The sequence below is a fragment of the Balaenoptera physalus genome (genome assembly GCF_965194825.1).
Source record: "Balaenoptera physalus genome assembly, chromosome: 8".
Taxonomy (NCBI): domain Eukaryota; kingdom Metazoa; phylum Chordata; class Mammalia; order Artiodactyla; family Balaenopteridae; genus Balaenoptera; species Balaenoptera physalus.
The window spans coordinates 2949540-2963698 of NC_138887.1; the positions used below are offsets into that span (position 1 = coordinate 2949540).

At 49.7% G+C, this 14159-nt stretch overlaps 1 protein-coding gene across 13 annotated transcripts in view; it reads right to left on the reverse strand.

The window, feature by feature from the left end:
• Nucleotides 1–8290, reverse strand: part of COBL (cordon-bleu WH2 repeat protein) — a 270313-nt gene extending 262023 nt beyond the window's left edge. For 5 of the 13 annotated variants that reach the window (XM_082473237.1, XM_082473249.1, XM_082473246.1 and 2 more), the window contains exon 1: nt 7820–8288. In XM_082473237.1, the coding sequence (XP_082329363.1) occupies nt 7820–7860 (41 nt within the window). In that variant the 5' untranslated portion in view covers nt 7861–8288. Of the gene's footprint in view, nt 1–7819 lie in introns of all 13 variants that reach the window. The other 8 variants (XM_082473239.1, XM_082473238.1, XM_082473236.1 and 5 more) reach the window with 5 other exon arrangements.
• Between the last annotated feature and the right edge of the window lie 5869 nt (nt 8291–14159).

Consider the following 14159-nt stretch of genomic DNA (forward strand, 5'->3'; position numbering starts at 1 on the left):
GAGGAACATCATTCACAGCAGCCGGTGGTGGAGGCCAAAGTGTCCACTGACAAGTGCTGTGAGTACACTTTCAGCCTTAAAAAGGAAGGAAATTCCGACACCTGCTACCACATGGATGAACCTTGAGGACATTCTGCTAGGTTACACAAGCCGGTTACAGAAAGAGAAATACTGTATGAGTCCACCTATATGAGGTCCCTAGAGGAGTCAAATCCACGGAGACAGAAAGTAGGATGGTGGGTGCCAAGAGCTGGGGGAAGGGGATGGGGAGTGACTGTTTAATGGATACAGAGTTTCGGTTCCGGCAGGAAAAAATCGTGGAGCTGGAGGTGGTGACGCCTGCACAACAACGTGAATGGACTTAATGGCATGGAGCTGTACCAATGGTAAATGCTATATCATGTAAAGTTTACAACGATAAAAGCAAAGACTGGGTCAACAGACATGAGCAAAGGGAAAGGGCAACTCAAAGTAAAGGGCATGTCCCCTTCCTCCCCCCACCTCAGGCTGGGTTGGAGCAGATGGGGTCCATCCACGGGCCCCGGCAGAGCCCCCAGACAGGGAGAAGCAGGTCCCCTGTGACTTGGCATCCTGGCTCAGCCTGTTCGGGCGGCTATGACGAAACACCACAGACCGGGTGGCTTCCAAGCAACAGTCATGTATTGCTCACAGCTCTGGAGGACGGAAGGCCAAAGCCGGGGTGCTGGCGTGGTCCGGGGGGGCCCTATCCCGGGCCGCAGACTTCTCACTGTACCTCCACACGGTGTAAGGGCCAAGGGAGCGCTCAGGGTGTCCTTTATAAGGGCACTAATCCTAATCCCAATGATGAGGGCCCCACCCCAGAGGCCCACCTCCTAATATCACCACCTTGGAGGTTAGGAACTCAACATGTTAATTTGGGAGGGACACAGACATTCAGACCACAGCAGGACTTCCACAGACTTCCATCTCCTCTCTCAGCCACCATCACTTTGCATCGTCTAATACTGTCACTCTAGTTCCACAAAATCAGACGTCCAACACATCCCAAGTCTGCAAAGGCAGGATGGCACAGCTGGCAAGCCCAGTTGGAGTGGATCGGGCTGAATGGTGTAGTAACAACTGATCTTTCTGTTGTCCTATAGTCTGGCAAAAGCAAGATGAAGCCGCCGGTTTTTAAAAAGTCAGTTTTTACAAAAGAAGGGTCTATCATTTCTGGGAACACTTCTGATCCTATGATTTTAGATCTCGTATGAGTCTTGAGCTCATCTTATCCAATACCCTCCACCAATCACGGGGAAGCAGGGCTCATCTACAGAACTGCAGCTGTGTATCGTGTCCTGGGCCACGAAGTTATGACACAATTTATCACCAGGTAGCATCCCTGCCCCCCAGGAGCTCATAAGTCAGAGGGTCAGAGACAAGTAAATGGAAACCCACATGAGGGTTTCCAACAGGGGAATCACCACCGCCACAAGAGGCGAAGGTCAGGGCTCTCATCCGAGACCGGAGGAGGGGGTCTCGAAGGCCTTCGATGGAGCCCCCAGCTGCAGCTGGGTGAGGGAGCAGGAACCACCTAGGAAAGGAGAAGAAAAGCCCACGGGCCACGGGGAGAGAGAAAGTCTGAGAAAGCAGGGCACAGTCTGGTTCGGGAAGGATAAGGGGGCAGGGAAGAAAGAAGAGACCGAACTGCACGCCCTCTAGGGCGCCACCGGCCACACCTGGCTGCTGACATGTAAATGAATGAAAATTGAAGAAAGTGCAAAATTCAGCTGCACATTCCAAGTGCTCAGGGGCTCCTGGACTGGACACAGGTACAGAGCACCCTTACCGTCACAGAGTTTCGTGGGGCCGCCCTGGGCTGGGAAACAGGCAGGAGCCCCCCCAGGACAGGCCAGCAGGCTCGGCTCAGAAGGTCAGTTTAATCCCGCACAACTGACAGCGGGACCCAAGTCGTCTTCTTCCTGAGCCCGTCTTCCTTCCACCAAGCCTGCCTGTCTGCCTTTGATAGGAGAAAGTGAAACAGGATTAATGACCAAGCACAAGGCATTCTAGATTAGGGGGACACACGCCTGGCCCAGTCGGGTGAGAGCACGTCCACGTGTGTCCACGTGTGTCCAGGGAGAAAGACAGCCTGCTGCCCTCGTCTGGAGGGAGCGGAGAGCGTCCCCGAGACAACGGTTCCTCGTCTGAGATCTTGGACGACACAGCGAGAAGGAAGGGGGAGAGCAACGAACCGGGACTCCTGGTCTATCTGGCTCATCTTTGGGAATGTGTGTCCGTTTTTTCCAAAAAGGATAAGGACTTCAATGATCTTTCTAAAGCAATCAGTGTCTCTTAAAAAAGGTAACATTTGGTTTGGCAGAGGTGGGGATTGGCTCTACAACAGGGTTTGTGAGAAAGTGCTTGCGGTCTGGGAACCCGTCTCATCAAATGTACCTCAATAAAATACATCTTAGCCGTCGCTTGAAAAGCTTTTCCTTTAATTTTTAAATAGAAATGTTTTTGGCTGTGGAATTTATTCTAATTGAACTTGACCTGTAGAAGACACGGTCCTGGCAAGCGATAGCTCAGCACCTAATTAGGGGACAAATGGAAGCCTGTGAAAACCCTCAAGGCTGCAGTGTGCCCCCAGCCGGGGAAGCGAATGTCCTCGTTTCTGAAGCGGGGGACCATCCCTGAGACGGACGGGAGGAAACGTAGATGCTGCCAAAGACCCACCAGAGTACGTAGCCAAATCTACTTTAGAATAAACACCGTTAGGTCTTGAAAACAATGACCATCATTAGCTGTGTATAAAAAGCAAATGAAACCATATAAAGTATTGATATAAGTCAGAAAAAAAGCTGAATACTACGACTGGAAGAGACAGGTAAAAAATAAAGAACTATGGGAACATGAAGGAAAAGTGATAAAAGACACTGCCATCAACTCAGGGGCTGAAAGCCAGCAAGTGGTCCTGGGCAATGAACCCTGCAGTGACAAGGTGAAAGTGAGGAAGCAAAGGTGTAAAATGGTGGGGGGCAGGGGAGAGATTTAAAATTCGCTTAAAAGAAAATCATAAAAGAGTAAAAAGGCATATTATCACTATGTCAATAACATACATCAATATTAAATGGCTTAAATCAAGAAAAAAATACAAAGATGAAGATATATAAAAGCCTTCAGTGGATCATGAGATTTCAAATCTATATTCTGTTATAGTATAAAGCAACTGAAAAAATGTACAACTAAAATTACCCAAAACATACAATCCACAGACCCCACAATTATATGCGGATGGGGAGAGAATAAAGGGGTGCAGGAAACGCATGCTAAATACACTACCTCTCCACTGAACGTTTTTATTTAGTTCAAGTCCAGATCACAACCAACTGTTCCTAAGTTTTAAACTTGCACATCCCCAGTCTAAACATTACTTTGGTGTCAAATATCTCCGCTCACTTTTTAAAACTGATGGTCAATTAAAAGTGTAAATTTAATGATAAATTTAATAACAAAGCACAAAAGGCCTAGAAACCTAAACTGCTCATTGGTGTGCAGACAGCCTATAATCACTGTTTTCTTAATAATGATGGAAGCACTCTTGGGTGTTCAGAAATTACTTCACTTCCCAGGTCCCAAACTAAAGAGGCCCCTGGACCTAGACCTGCATGCACGTGGTGGTGTCACTTGCTTGCACCTACCCAATAATAATCCACTCTGCTGGCGCCAGAAAAGTCAGGCAGGGAGGGACAGAGGAGGGGCTGCAGGCTGCCGTGCCCAGAGTCAGGAGAACCCAGCACGGTACAAACGTCATTACACCAAATTTAATCGTATATTAGCTTCACCTTCATTATACAACCACTGAGAAATACTTACAGCGCTCTGAGATGATTTGCTATTGTAACAGGGAAATGTCCAACTCCTCTTACGTGTTAAGAAAATTTTAAGAAAAACTATAATTACAAAAGAATAAAATTCCTAGGCTTCCTTTCCACTTTATATCAAACGATAACTTTGACATTCTTAAATGAACTGCCAACATAACATCTAAAAAATACAGCTCAAATTAGATGGGAAAAGTTTAATGCAGCCAATAGTTAGACACACTGTCATTTTTAAGGATGTAAATACATTTTCTAACACATTAGCCAAAAACCTAGAAACCTTAAAAAAAAAAAAAAAAAAAAAAGGCCTAGAAGCCTAAACCTGTTATTATGGGGCACACCTGTTAATATTTTATTATCTCTGTATGCTCGTGAGAGGTGAGGTAGGAAATGCTGAGTTGGCCACCCAAGTTTACTGTCGGCAGTAGCAGCCTCCTATACTGAACGCTACGTTGGGTGTTGAAAGGACTCAAGGAGCTCAAGTTACCCACTTGAATTAATATTTTAAAAATTATTTCTTGTTCTAATAACTTGATTAAATAAAGACGAATTTATGCAGAAAAAGGATTACCAGCTATGTCTCCAGGAAGCACACTTTTTGATGAGACTGACCAGCAAACTTCCACTGATTTTTACATAAGCACACTGCCTGAATGCAGTCAGTGGTCAAAGGCACCAGCTGTTTAGACATTTCATGTCACTGGAGACTGTTTTATTCTACAGAAATACGTGTTTCCGCCACAGAAAAAAAAAATTAACCAGTATCCTACCAAACTCACCAATGTTCTGTCTGTTATTCATATAGGGTCCAGTGGGACAGTTAACCCTGTGTCCATCACCAAATACTGGGACGGATCTCACACATACTCAAGCTAAAAGTAAGCCAATAAACTTTGTCTTAAATGGACTTAAAGATATTTTAAAACCTCACCCAAAGGTAATTTACCTTTACTTGCATTCTAGAATATTCCATCAATTATCATACCTCAACTGAGCTCTGAAATTCCTAAAAAGTCACATCAAGTCTGACTGTTAGTTTTTGCATATGTCTTCTTTCCTAAAAGAATACTTTCCCCAGACAGTTTTAAGTTAGTCTTAAGTTATGATTTTAATGAAATTACCAGTAAAAACCTATAATTTCAATCCAACTAAAATGTATACTTGTGTTCTCAACAAAGATAACTAATAACTCTGCATTAATAATTTAGGCAGACATACGATGGGTGAGTTTACATTCACTAAGTCCTCTGGCCCTTCAGTAATCCTCAAGAAGGGCTGTCATACACCGTATTTTATAATGTGAAATCTCCTTAATTCATTGTCCCCCATCCAGCCCATTACAAGGAAAAGTGCCAGTTTCAGTGAAGGACAACAAATTCGTTACATCAGTTATCTGCTATCGTGAAGAGAAGTGATAACTTACCGAAAGTGGGATTGGATAACCAATCATGGCAGTATCAGAGAAAAAACAAATTCCCCGGAGTACGTGGCGAGTACTGCCTTATTCTCAGGCAATGTAGGAACCAGTCAGAGAGACAAGACTGTAATTTCGGTGAAGAACCAAGAGAAGCTAACTACCACCAATCATGTACCAAAGCCAAAATTTTCACATCTGTATCTTTCCTTTCTGGTAGGCAACCAATACACCTAAATCACATAAAACATTCAAAAATACCCAAGACCATTTCTTTCCTCTGATTTTAAGCACGTTGATATTTGCTTGACTTCACTGAAATGTACTAAAACAAATGACAAATGATACAATAATTGGGAATAATAGACTTAAAAGCACTATGTCTACATTTCTTGGACAAAGATGTTCAAACAAGCAGATCGGAGGTTCTGGATGTGAGTGTGGGGACAAAACCAAATGCATCAATAATAACAATCTCAGGGCTTCCCTGGGGACGCAGTGGTTGAGAATCTGCCTGCCAATGCAGGGGACATGGGTTCGAGCCCTGGTCTGGGAAGATCCCACATGCCACGGAGCAACTGGGCCCGTGAGCCACAACTACTGAGCCTGCACGTCTGGAGCTTGTGCTCCGCTGCAAGAAAGGCCACGACAGTGAGAGGCCCGCGCACCGCGATGAAGAGTAGCCCCCGCTCGCTGCAACTAGAGAAAGCCCTTGCACAGAAACGAAGACCCAACACAGCCAAAAATAAATAAATAAATAAATAAATAAATAAAATAATTAAAAAAAAAAAACAAAAAACAAATAATAACAATCTCAGTTTTGTTACCATATCCACAGCAAAAGTCCTTAGTCTCCCTGGGGAACTTGGACGTGAAGGCCAACCCGAGCTCTGCAAAGCACTGTGAACCAGACCCAGGGTGACTGCCCTCTTGCTTACACAGTACCAGCCTGGAAAGAGGGCCCCATTCTTAGGGCTCCCCGTTTCACTTCTACGATCAGATTCCTTTAAAGGATCTCACAGATAGTTTTTGGATACCGTTTCGCTGGCCTCTTAAACGTTCTCTCCTTCAAATATATTTATAAGGTAGTTTTGCCAAAAAACGATTCCGTCTCCTTAAGCAGGCTCATTAAATAAGCTCCGAAGACGGCAGATTTAGAGGCAATTCTGTTTCACATTTCTCTAAGTCATTTTGCAATGACCACTACCATGAAAAAGGATTTCCCACGTGTATTTTCTTTGCGGGAGATTTGTTTATTCAAACGTAATTACATAACCACTAAGCGCCCGCAATAAAAAAAAAAGTTCTTTTTAACATTCCTCAGCCTCAGGATTATTTGATTTGCTAACCTGGCTCACTTTTTCCTGGCATTAAAGGGAGAGTTTTTTTTAAAAAAAAGCCAGTTTTTGAAAACCTTTTGCGCACTTGGGCAGCACCGCGGCCTATGGGCACACGCGGGCAGGATGAGTCAGTGGGATACACTGCAAAGAAATGAGATTAGTTGTCCCCAAAGCTGCCTCGCTGGAGACCAGTTGCTAGAGGGGAACGTGGGCCCCTTCGGGAAGCAGGTGCAGGGCCCACCCCAGGCACTCATTCCATTTGCAGGACTCATCACACATTTGCTCCAGGCCCGTAAGACAGTTCGCAGGTCCTGGGTGCGCCCCGCGGAGACGCAAGGCAGCCGCAAGCAGAGCGCGCGACGTCGCAGCGCAGCGGCCGCCAGGCCCCGTGGGGTCGTGCAAGGTTCAAATTCCGCCTCAGGATCCGGTTAAAGACCAGGCTTGTTTTTCTCGTATTAGGGAAGTTACTGTTTCTGCGAGTAAAATATGAACGTGACATGCAATCCACACACGCGAGGTGTGGGCATGGAAAACAGACCCCGCGAAGGTTTGGGCAGGGGCACGACCACGCCAGCCGGGATGGGAGCCCCGACTATACTCCGATGCTGGGGTCCCTGACGCGGGCCCGGTCCGCCCCGCCTGTGCCCTGTGCAGGGGAGCCCCGAAAAGCCAGCCGGGGCGGGGGAGCAGCGGTCAGGAGGACCTCCAGGGCAGTGCCCTCTACACAGCCCTCCCGAGACCGCCGCACCCAGGCGCCTCCGGGAGCCCGGAACCTGTTCCCCTTCCTTCTGGGGGGAAGGTAGAGCGGACGGTGGGGCGGGGTGCCGTGCCAGGTGCAGGGTGACCAGACTGGAACGCGGGCGGGCACCGGGCAAGTCAGCGATAGGGCTGGGGGCCGGGGCCGAGTCTCCACCGCCTTCCCACCCCCCCCCCCGCCCCCGGGGAGCCCTCGCGGGTGGCAGAGGAAGGCTCGGGGCTCGGTGGGGCTCTGCCCGCGGGGACCCCCCAAAGGGAGCGCGCCCACAAACGCACCCACGCGAAAAGCGCCCGGGCCTCGGCCTGACACTGTTACCCGGGCAACGACCCGGGAGCACAAAGTACACAACCCCCTTCCCTCGCGGGGCGCGGGCCCGCGGGCCGGAGAGGGGCGCCCCCGCCCCGAGTGCGCGCCGTGCGGGCGCGGGCGTCCGAGCCGAGCGGAGCCCGGAGCCGCTTACCCGGTCGGGGGCTTGGCCGCCGAGGCGCGCTGCGCGTCCATGGAGCCGGCGGGCGGGGGGCGCGGGCGGCGCTCGGGCCCCGCGAGTCAGGCGCTCGCAGCCGCCGCCGCCGCCCTCATTCACTTTTTTCCGCGCTGACCCATCGTCCTCCCTCGCGGGCCGGCGGAGGACAGCGGCGGGGCCGGGACGACGGAAGGGGCTGGAACCGACCCGCGCGGGCGGGAGCGCGGGCCGCGCGGGGAGGGGCCGGCGCGGGGCGGGGGCGCCGGGAGTAAGGTGCGCCGCGCCCCCGGGAGCGCCGCCCCCGCCGCCGCCGCCGCGCGCCTCCCGAGCGGCGGACCCGGCCCGCGGCGCGCGTCCGGGACACGGGCCCGGCGGCACCGGCGCCCGGGGGCGATTCCCGGCCCGCTGCCGCGCCGCCGCTCGCTTCCCCCAGACCTCCGGGCCCCGGGAGCGCGCCGCGCCGCGGTGGGGAGGAGCTGCGGAGGGGGAAGCACCTGGCAGCGGCGGGGCCCGGCGAGGGCGAGGTGGGCGATCGAAGAGTGAGTGAGCGGTGCCAGGCTCGCTGCCCTGGAACCCAAAAGAACCTCCATCCGGGCAACGGAGCTCTGGTGCGGTGGGTCTCAAAGTAGGTGCCTGACCTGCAGCATCTGGGAGCCGGTTAGAAATGCAGCTTCGGGCCCCGCCCCGGCGTCCGGAGCCGGAAGCTGCGGGCGCTGGAGCCGGCCCGGAGGTGCTCCCGGAGCTCGGGTGGACGCGCGCTCGACTTTGCCTAGTTGTTCTCGAGGCGCCGCGGTCGCGCTGCCCCGCGTTGGATCCGAGTGCTGGCCGCGGGCAGAAATGCCAGCAGAGGTAGCCCGCGGGGGGCCCAGAGCAAGCCAGCCAGAGGCCCCCGATCTGGCGAGCTTCACCCCACACGCCTCCTAACGCACCCCAAAGCCACAAAAGGGATCTGGGCTAGTGCGAAAGTCTAACAGAAATGACTCTTTGCTGTGGTTCCAACGACTAGTCTAAAAGGCGAGTAAGTGAGCCTGCAGGGATCGGTGTCTGAGGAGGTGCGCCTTCGGATCTTAAACTTGGATGAGGAATCCCGAGGCCAGCCTGAGTCGTCCTCCCTCTACCCTCCAGCTTTCCTATTAACGAAGCGGGGGCGTTGGGGGGGGGGGCCCGGTCTAGACACAGAATGTTAAGTTCTTGCCCGGACCTGAAAGGCCTTAAGTGCTGAGGCCGGGGCGCCCACCCAGAAGCCTGTTCCTACCTCTGCGCTCGGCCTCGGAGCCCAGTGCCCTGCGGCTCAGCACCCCTGGCTCTGCCCACCTCCGGTCTCTGCCTGGGAAGCTCTGCCACGGGATTGCCCGCCTGCACCGTCCCACCCTGCGGTGCCTGCTCAGATACTATACCACCTCCCCAGGGAAGCCCTCCCGGAGCCCTCTGTGTGAAAGCACAGACTTAGTATTGCTCTGCTTGTCCTGAGTTATTTTTCTTCCAAACATTTATCATTCTGTTTGTATATATATCAATAGTATATATATTTTAGTATATATTTGTTGTTTGCATGTATTTAAATGTTTGTTTATATTTATAAAGAACTGTTTATGTTTGCATTATAAACAAAATGTTGCTTATATATGAATGTATATATAAATTTTGTTTATATTTATATAAGTGTATAAACAATTATGGGTGCATACATTATAAAACAATGCAATATAAATATGTAAGTACATCTCATATTCAGCATGTTTCTGGCCATCTGTCTCCTCCCCTAGAATTTGATCTCAGTGAGTGTTGGGCCTTTGTCTGTTTCATGCATCACTGGACCCCCAGCATCTAGGACAGTGCCTGGCAGGTGGAGGGGGGGCTCCATAAAGTAACCAGTGCACTGAATGAATGAGTCTCCACGACTCCTTCCCCCTCTAGGTTTGGGGGTCAGGGTCTCCTCCTCAGGATCTCAGGAGTCCCTCCTTGCTCTGGACGCCACATGGGAAAGGGCAGCCTGGGAGGGGCCAGAGCCGGGAGGTGGACCAGGGATTGTGGCCTGGAGCCTGCTGCGGATACAGGAGGAAGTGCTGCTCATGGTTCACAGGGGATTGGAGGGCCTGGGACTGTGGCAGAAGGAGTGGGGGTGAGGAATAGCCCAGTGTCCCAGTGGAGAAGGGGGTCACAGCAGGTAGCTGTTTCTCCGCCAGACAGTCAACGTCTTAGAAGAATTAATAGGTGGAGGCAGTCTCCCACCTCCAGGCTGAGGTTCAAGTTGCTCTCATGGGATAGAGGCCCGGAAGGACCCAGAGGCCTGGACACCTCTGATTCCAGGAGGGCCACTAGGCATCTCAGACCCCGAAAACCAACAGGCACCTCTGTCCAGGAGTGGGGTGGAGGGCAAGGACTGGGAAGAAATGTCACAAGGAGGCGGGGGGGCAGGATGAGACCTGCCATCGGAATGGTGGGCTGAGCTCCCAAGGCCCTCAGGGGAGAGTTCCAGTGGCAGGCCTGGCAGTCTCCTGGGTCAGCTGTGAAGGAGGGGCACAGAGCCTGGGAGGCAGGAAACCAGTTTCTCTGTTTGCAACCCAAACTTCCCTTACCGTGAGGATCCCTGCAGACCCACCTGTGTAGAGGTGTGGTCCAAAATTGTGCAGTTAGATGGATACTTTCCAGTATCTGCTATGTGCCAGCCATTGTGTGCAGGCTGGAAACAGCTGACCACCTCCCAGATGGAGCCACACCAGGGAAACAGAAGTACCAGGCAGGGGCTTAGCGTTTCCGGCCACAGGGTACCAGCAATAGGGAACCAGCAATAGATAGCTGAGAGCCTGAGGGCGGGGGCTCTGCCCCTTGTGGAGTCCTGAGCAGGAGGGCTCTCCTGGGTTTGCTTACCGACCTTCTACAGCAAATGCACACCTGCATGCAGGGGCCTGAATTCTGGGGGACAGGGGTTCCCAGCTGCTCCTTACCGACACACTCTTTTAAGTTTCCCTGACTAACTAGCACCTTTGCAGATATTAACTATCATTAAATGTTCTATTTTGGGTGTTGTAAATACCCAGAGACGTGCTGGCTCAAACAAACAAACAAAAAAAGCCACAGTTTGCAGACTTTGTCAATTTTTATTGTGTGAATGCTCCCACCCTGGCCTGTCTCAAGCTGCCATCACCCATCACGAGGTCACTGAAGACAGGGTGGGTGCCAGGCTCCCACACACACTGGCAGCTGCCTGTCTCACCTTCCTAAGTGTTGCAGGAAAGCTGAAGCTTTGCCCCTTTTCAGCACCCGCTCTGAGGCCTGGGGACCATGCTTGGTGTCCCTGTGCCGGCTGTCACTGGCCCGTCCTGGCTACGGCTCTGGACGGCCGTGATGCAGCTCCTGGCCGAAGGAGTGGGCGCTGTCACTGCTGCTGAGAATCAGAGTGTGAGGTCACCTCAGGGGCTCCCTTCCCTTGCCCTGACCCCAACGCCCCGCTTTGCTGCTCCCTCTCCGCCCAGATCTCCCCTTTCTGCTGGGCAGCAAAGGCCCTCAGCGCCCCACTCCGCCTGTGCACTCAGCCCCCGCCTCCAGGTGGGGTCCCTCCAATGCCCAGAATCCCTCCAGCTACCGGACACGCATCCGAGGAAAAGGAGGGGAGGAATGTACATGACACACACCCAACCCCGCCACCCCCCCGGGCAGATCAGCTGAGAGCAGTGCTTCCCAAACTTGAATACACACAAGACACTCTGGGGATCTTGTTAAAATGCAGCTCTTCGTCCAGTGGCTCCCGGGCTGTGGGACCTGAGAGTCTGCATTTCTAACAGGCTCCCAGTGAGGCAGGAAAGCTAGGGTTTAGGCTCACACTAGCCTCAGGCCTGATTCTCCACTCGCTAACAGAGCTACTAAGAGTGAGTTCTTCTCCTTTCTAAGATTTAGTTTCCTCCTCTGAAGTATTAGAATCATCAGAGGCAAATCCAGGTTTTTCCGAGGCCTGATTATGCAATTTTAATTACCTAAAAAAAAAAAAAAAGCATACCATCACAGGGAACTATATTCAATATCTTGTAATAACCTAACTAAACTTCAATATAAAATTAAATTATACAAACTTACAATTAAGTAAATTACATTAAAAATTAGGGCAATAAGTACTAAAAAAAATAAAAAGCATACCATATGATCAATACCAATTTAGATACCAAAATGGATATTTATTTTGAATGTACTATGGACTGAATTGTGTGTGCCCCCCGACCCCCATACCCCCCCCGACACCCCCCCACCCCCACCCCCACCCCCCCACCACACCAAATTCCTAAGTTGAAGCCTTAACCCCCAGTGGGACTGAATTTGGAAATAGAGCCTTTCAGAGGGTAATTTAGGTTCCATGAGGTCATAAGGGTGGGGTCCCAGCTCTACAGGACTAGGGTCCTTATAAGAAGACAAGGCACCAGAGCTCACTCTCTCCCCACAAGTTCTCAAGTTTGCTTTAGGCTAGGATTTAATAACTTTTTTTAGGTTGGTAAGTTACTAAAACCAGACTGCATTTCATGTGAGATTATTAATTGACAATAGTAACTCAAAAAAAACATTAATGTAGAGTCCTTGATTTTTATTGAGATATTCACATGCCATAAGAGTCCCCTCTTCCAAATGTACACTCCAGTGGCCATCCAGTTGTCTGATTATACATAGAGGTGCCCCGCCATCACCACTATCTAAATTCAGAGTATGGCTATCACCTCCAAAATAAACCTTATGTCTGTAAGCATTTTCTCCCTATTCCTCCGTCTCCCCGCCCCCTCAGGATCACTCACCTTTAGGTCTCCATGGATCCACCTGTTCAGGACATTTCATAGAAATGCACCCATACAATAATGTGGCTTTTTGTGTCTGGCTTCTTTGACTGACAATGTTTTCAAGGTTCACCCATGTTGTAGCGTATGACAGGACTTATTTCCTTTTTATGGCCAAATAACATTCCCTTGCATGGATAGACCACATTTTGTTTATAGAGTCATCAGCTGATGAACATGTTAAGTGGTTTTCAATTTTTGCCTATTATGAATAATACTGCTATGAACATTCACATACAGTTGACCCTTGAACAACACATGATGCGGGGCTTAGGGGCACCAACCCTTCTCACGGTGGAAAGTCTGAGTATAATTTATAGTTGACCCTCCACAAGGTTGCTCTGTATCTGAGTCTCTGCATATGTGTATTCAACCATCTGTGGATCATGTAGTACTGTAGTATTTACTATTGAAAAAAATCCCAAAGAGTTCAAATTCGTGTTGTTCAAAGGTCAGCTGTACGAGGTGTTGTGTGAACATGTTTTCATTCCTCTTTTGTATATTCCTAAGAGTAGAATTGCTGGGTCATATGGTAACTCCGTGTTTAACCCTGTGAGAAACTGCCAAACAGTTTTTACAAAGTGGCTGCACCATTTTCCAGCCCCGCCAGCAGTGAATGAGGGTTCCAGTTTCTCCACACTCTCGGAAACGCTTGTTAATGTCTGTCTTTGATCATAGCCATCCTAGTGGGTATGAAGTGGTATCTCATTGTGTTTGGGTTTTTAAAATAAATTTATTTATTTATTTTTGGCTATGTTGGGTCTTTATTGCTGTGCATGGACTTTCTCTAGTTGTGGCGAGTGGAGGCTTCTCTTGTTGCGGAGCACAGGCTCTAGGCACGCGGGCTTCAGTAGTTGTGGCACACGGGCTCAGTAGTTGTGGCTCATGGGCTCTAGAGTGCAGGCTCAGTAGTTGTGGTGCACAGGCTTAGTTGCTCCGTGGCATGTGGGATTTTCCCAGACCAGGACTTGAACCTGTGTCCCCTGCATTGGCAGGCAGATTCTTAACCACTGCACCACCAGGTAAGTCCCTCTCATTGTGGTTTTGATTTACGTTTCCCTAATGACATGATGTTAAGCAACTTTTCATGTGCTTTTTGGCTATTGGTATGTCTCCTTTGGAGAAATGTGATTCAAGTTCTTTGTGCATTTTGAAAATTAGATTGTTTATATTTTCAAGTTGTGAGAGTTCTTTTTATATTCTACATACAAATCCCTATCATATATGATTTGCAAATATTTTATCCTTTTGTGGGTTATTCTTACACACTCTTTTCTTTTTAAATTGAGGTATAGTTGATTTACAATGTTGTGTTAATTTCTGCTGTATGGCAAAGTGATTCAGTTATACATATACATACATTTTTTCATATTCTTTTCCATTATGGTTTATCACAGGATATTGAATATAGTTCCCTGTGCTGGTCAGTAGGACCTTGTTGTTTATTTTATATCTAGTAGTTTGTATCTGCTAATCTCAAACTCCTAATTTATCTCTCCTCCACCATCTTTCCCCTTTGG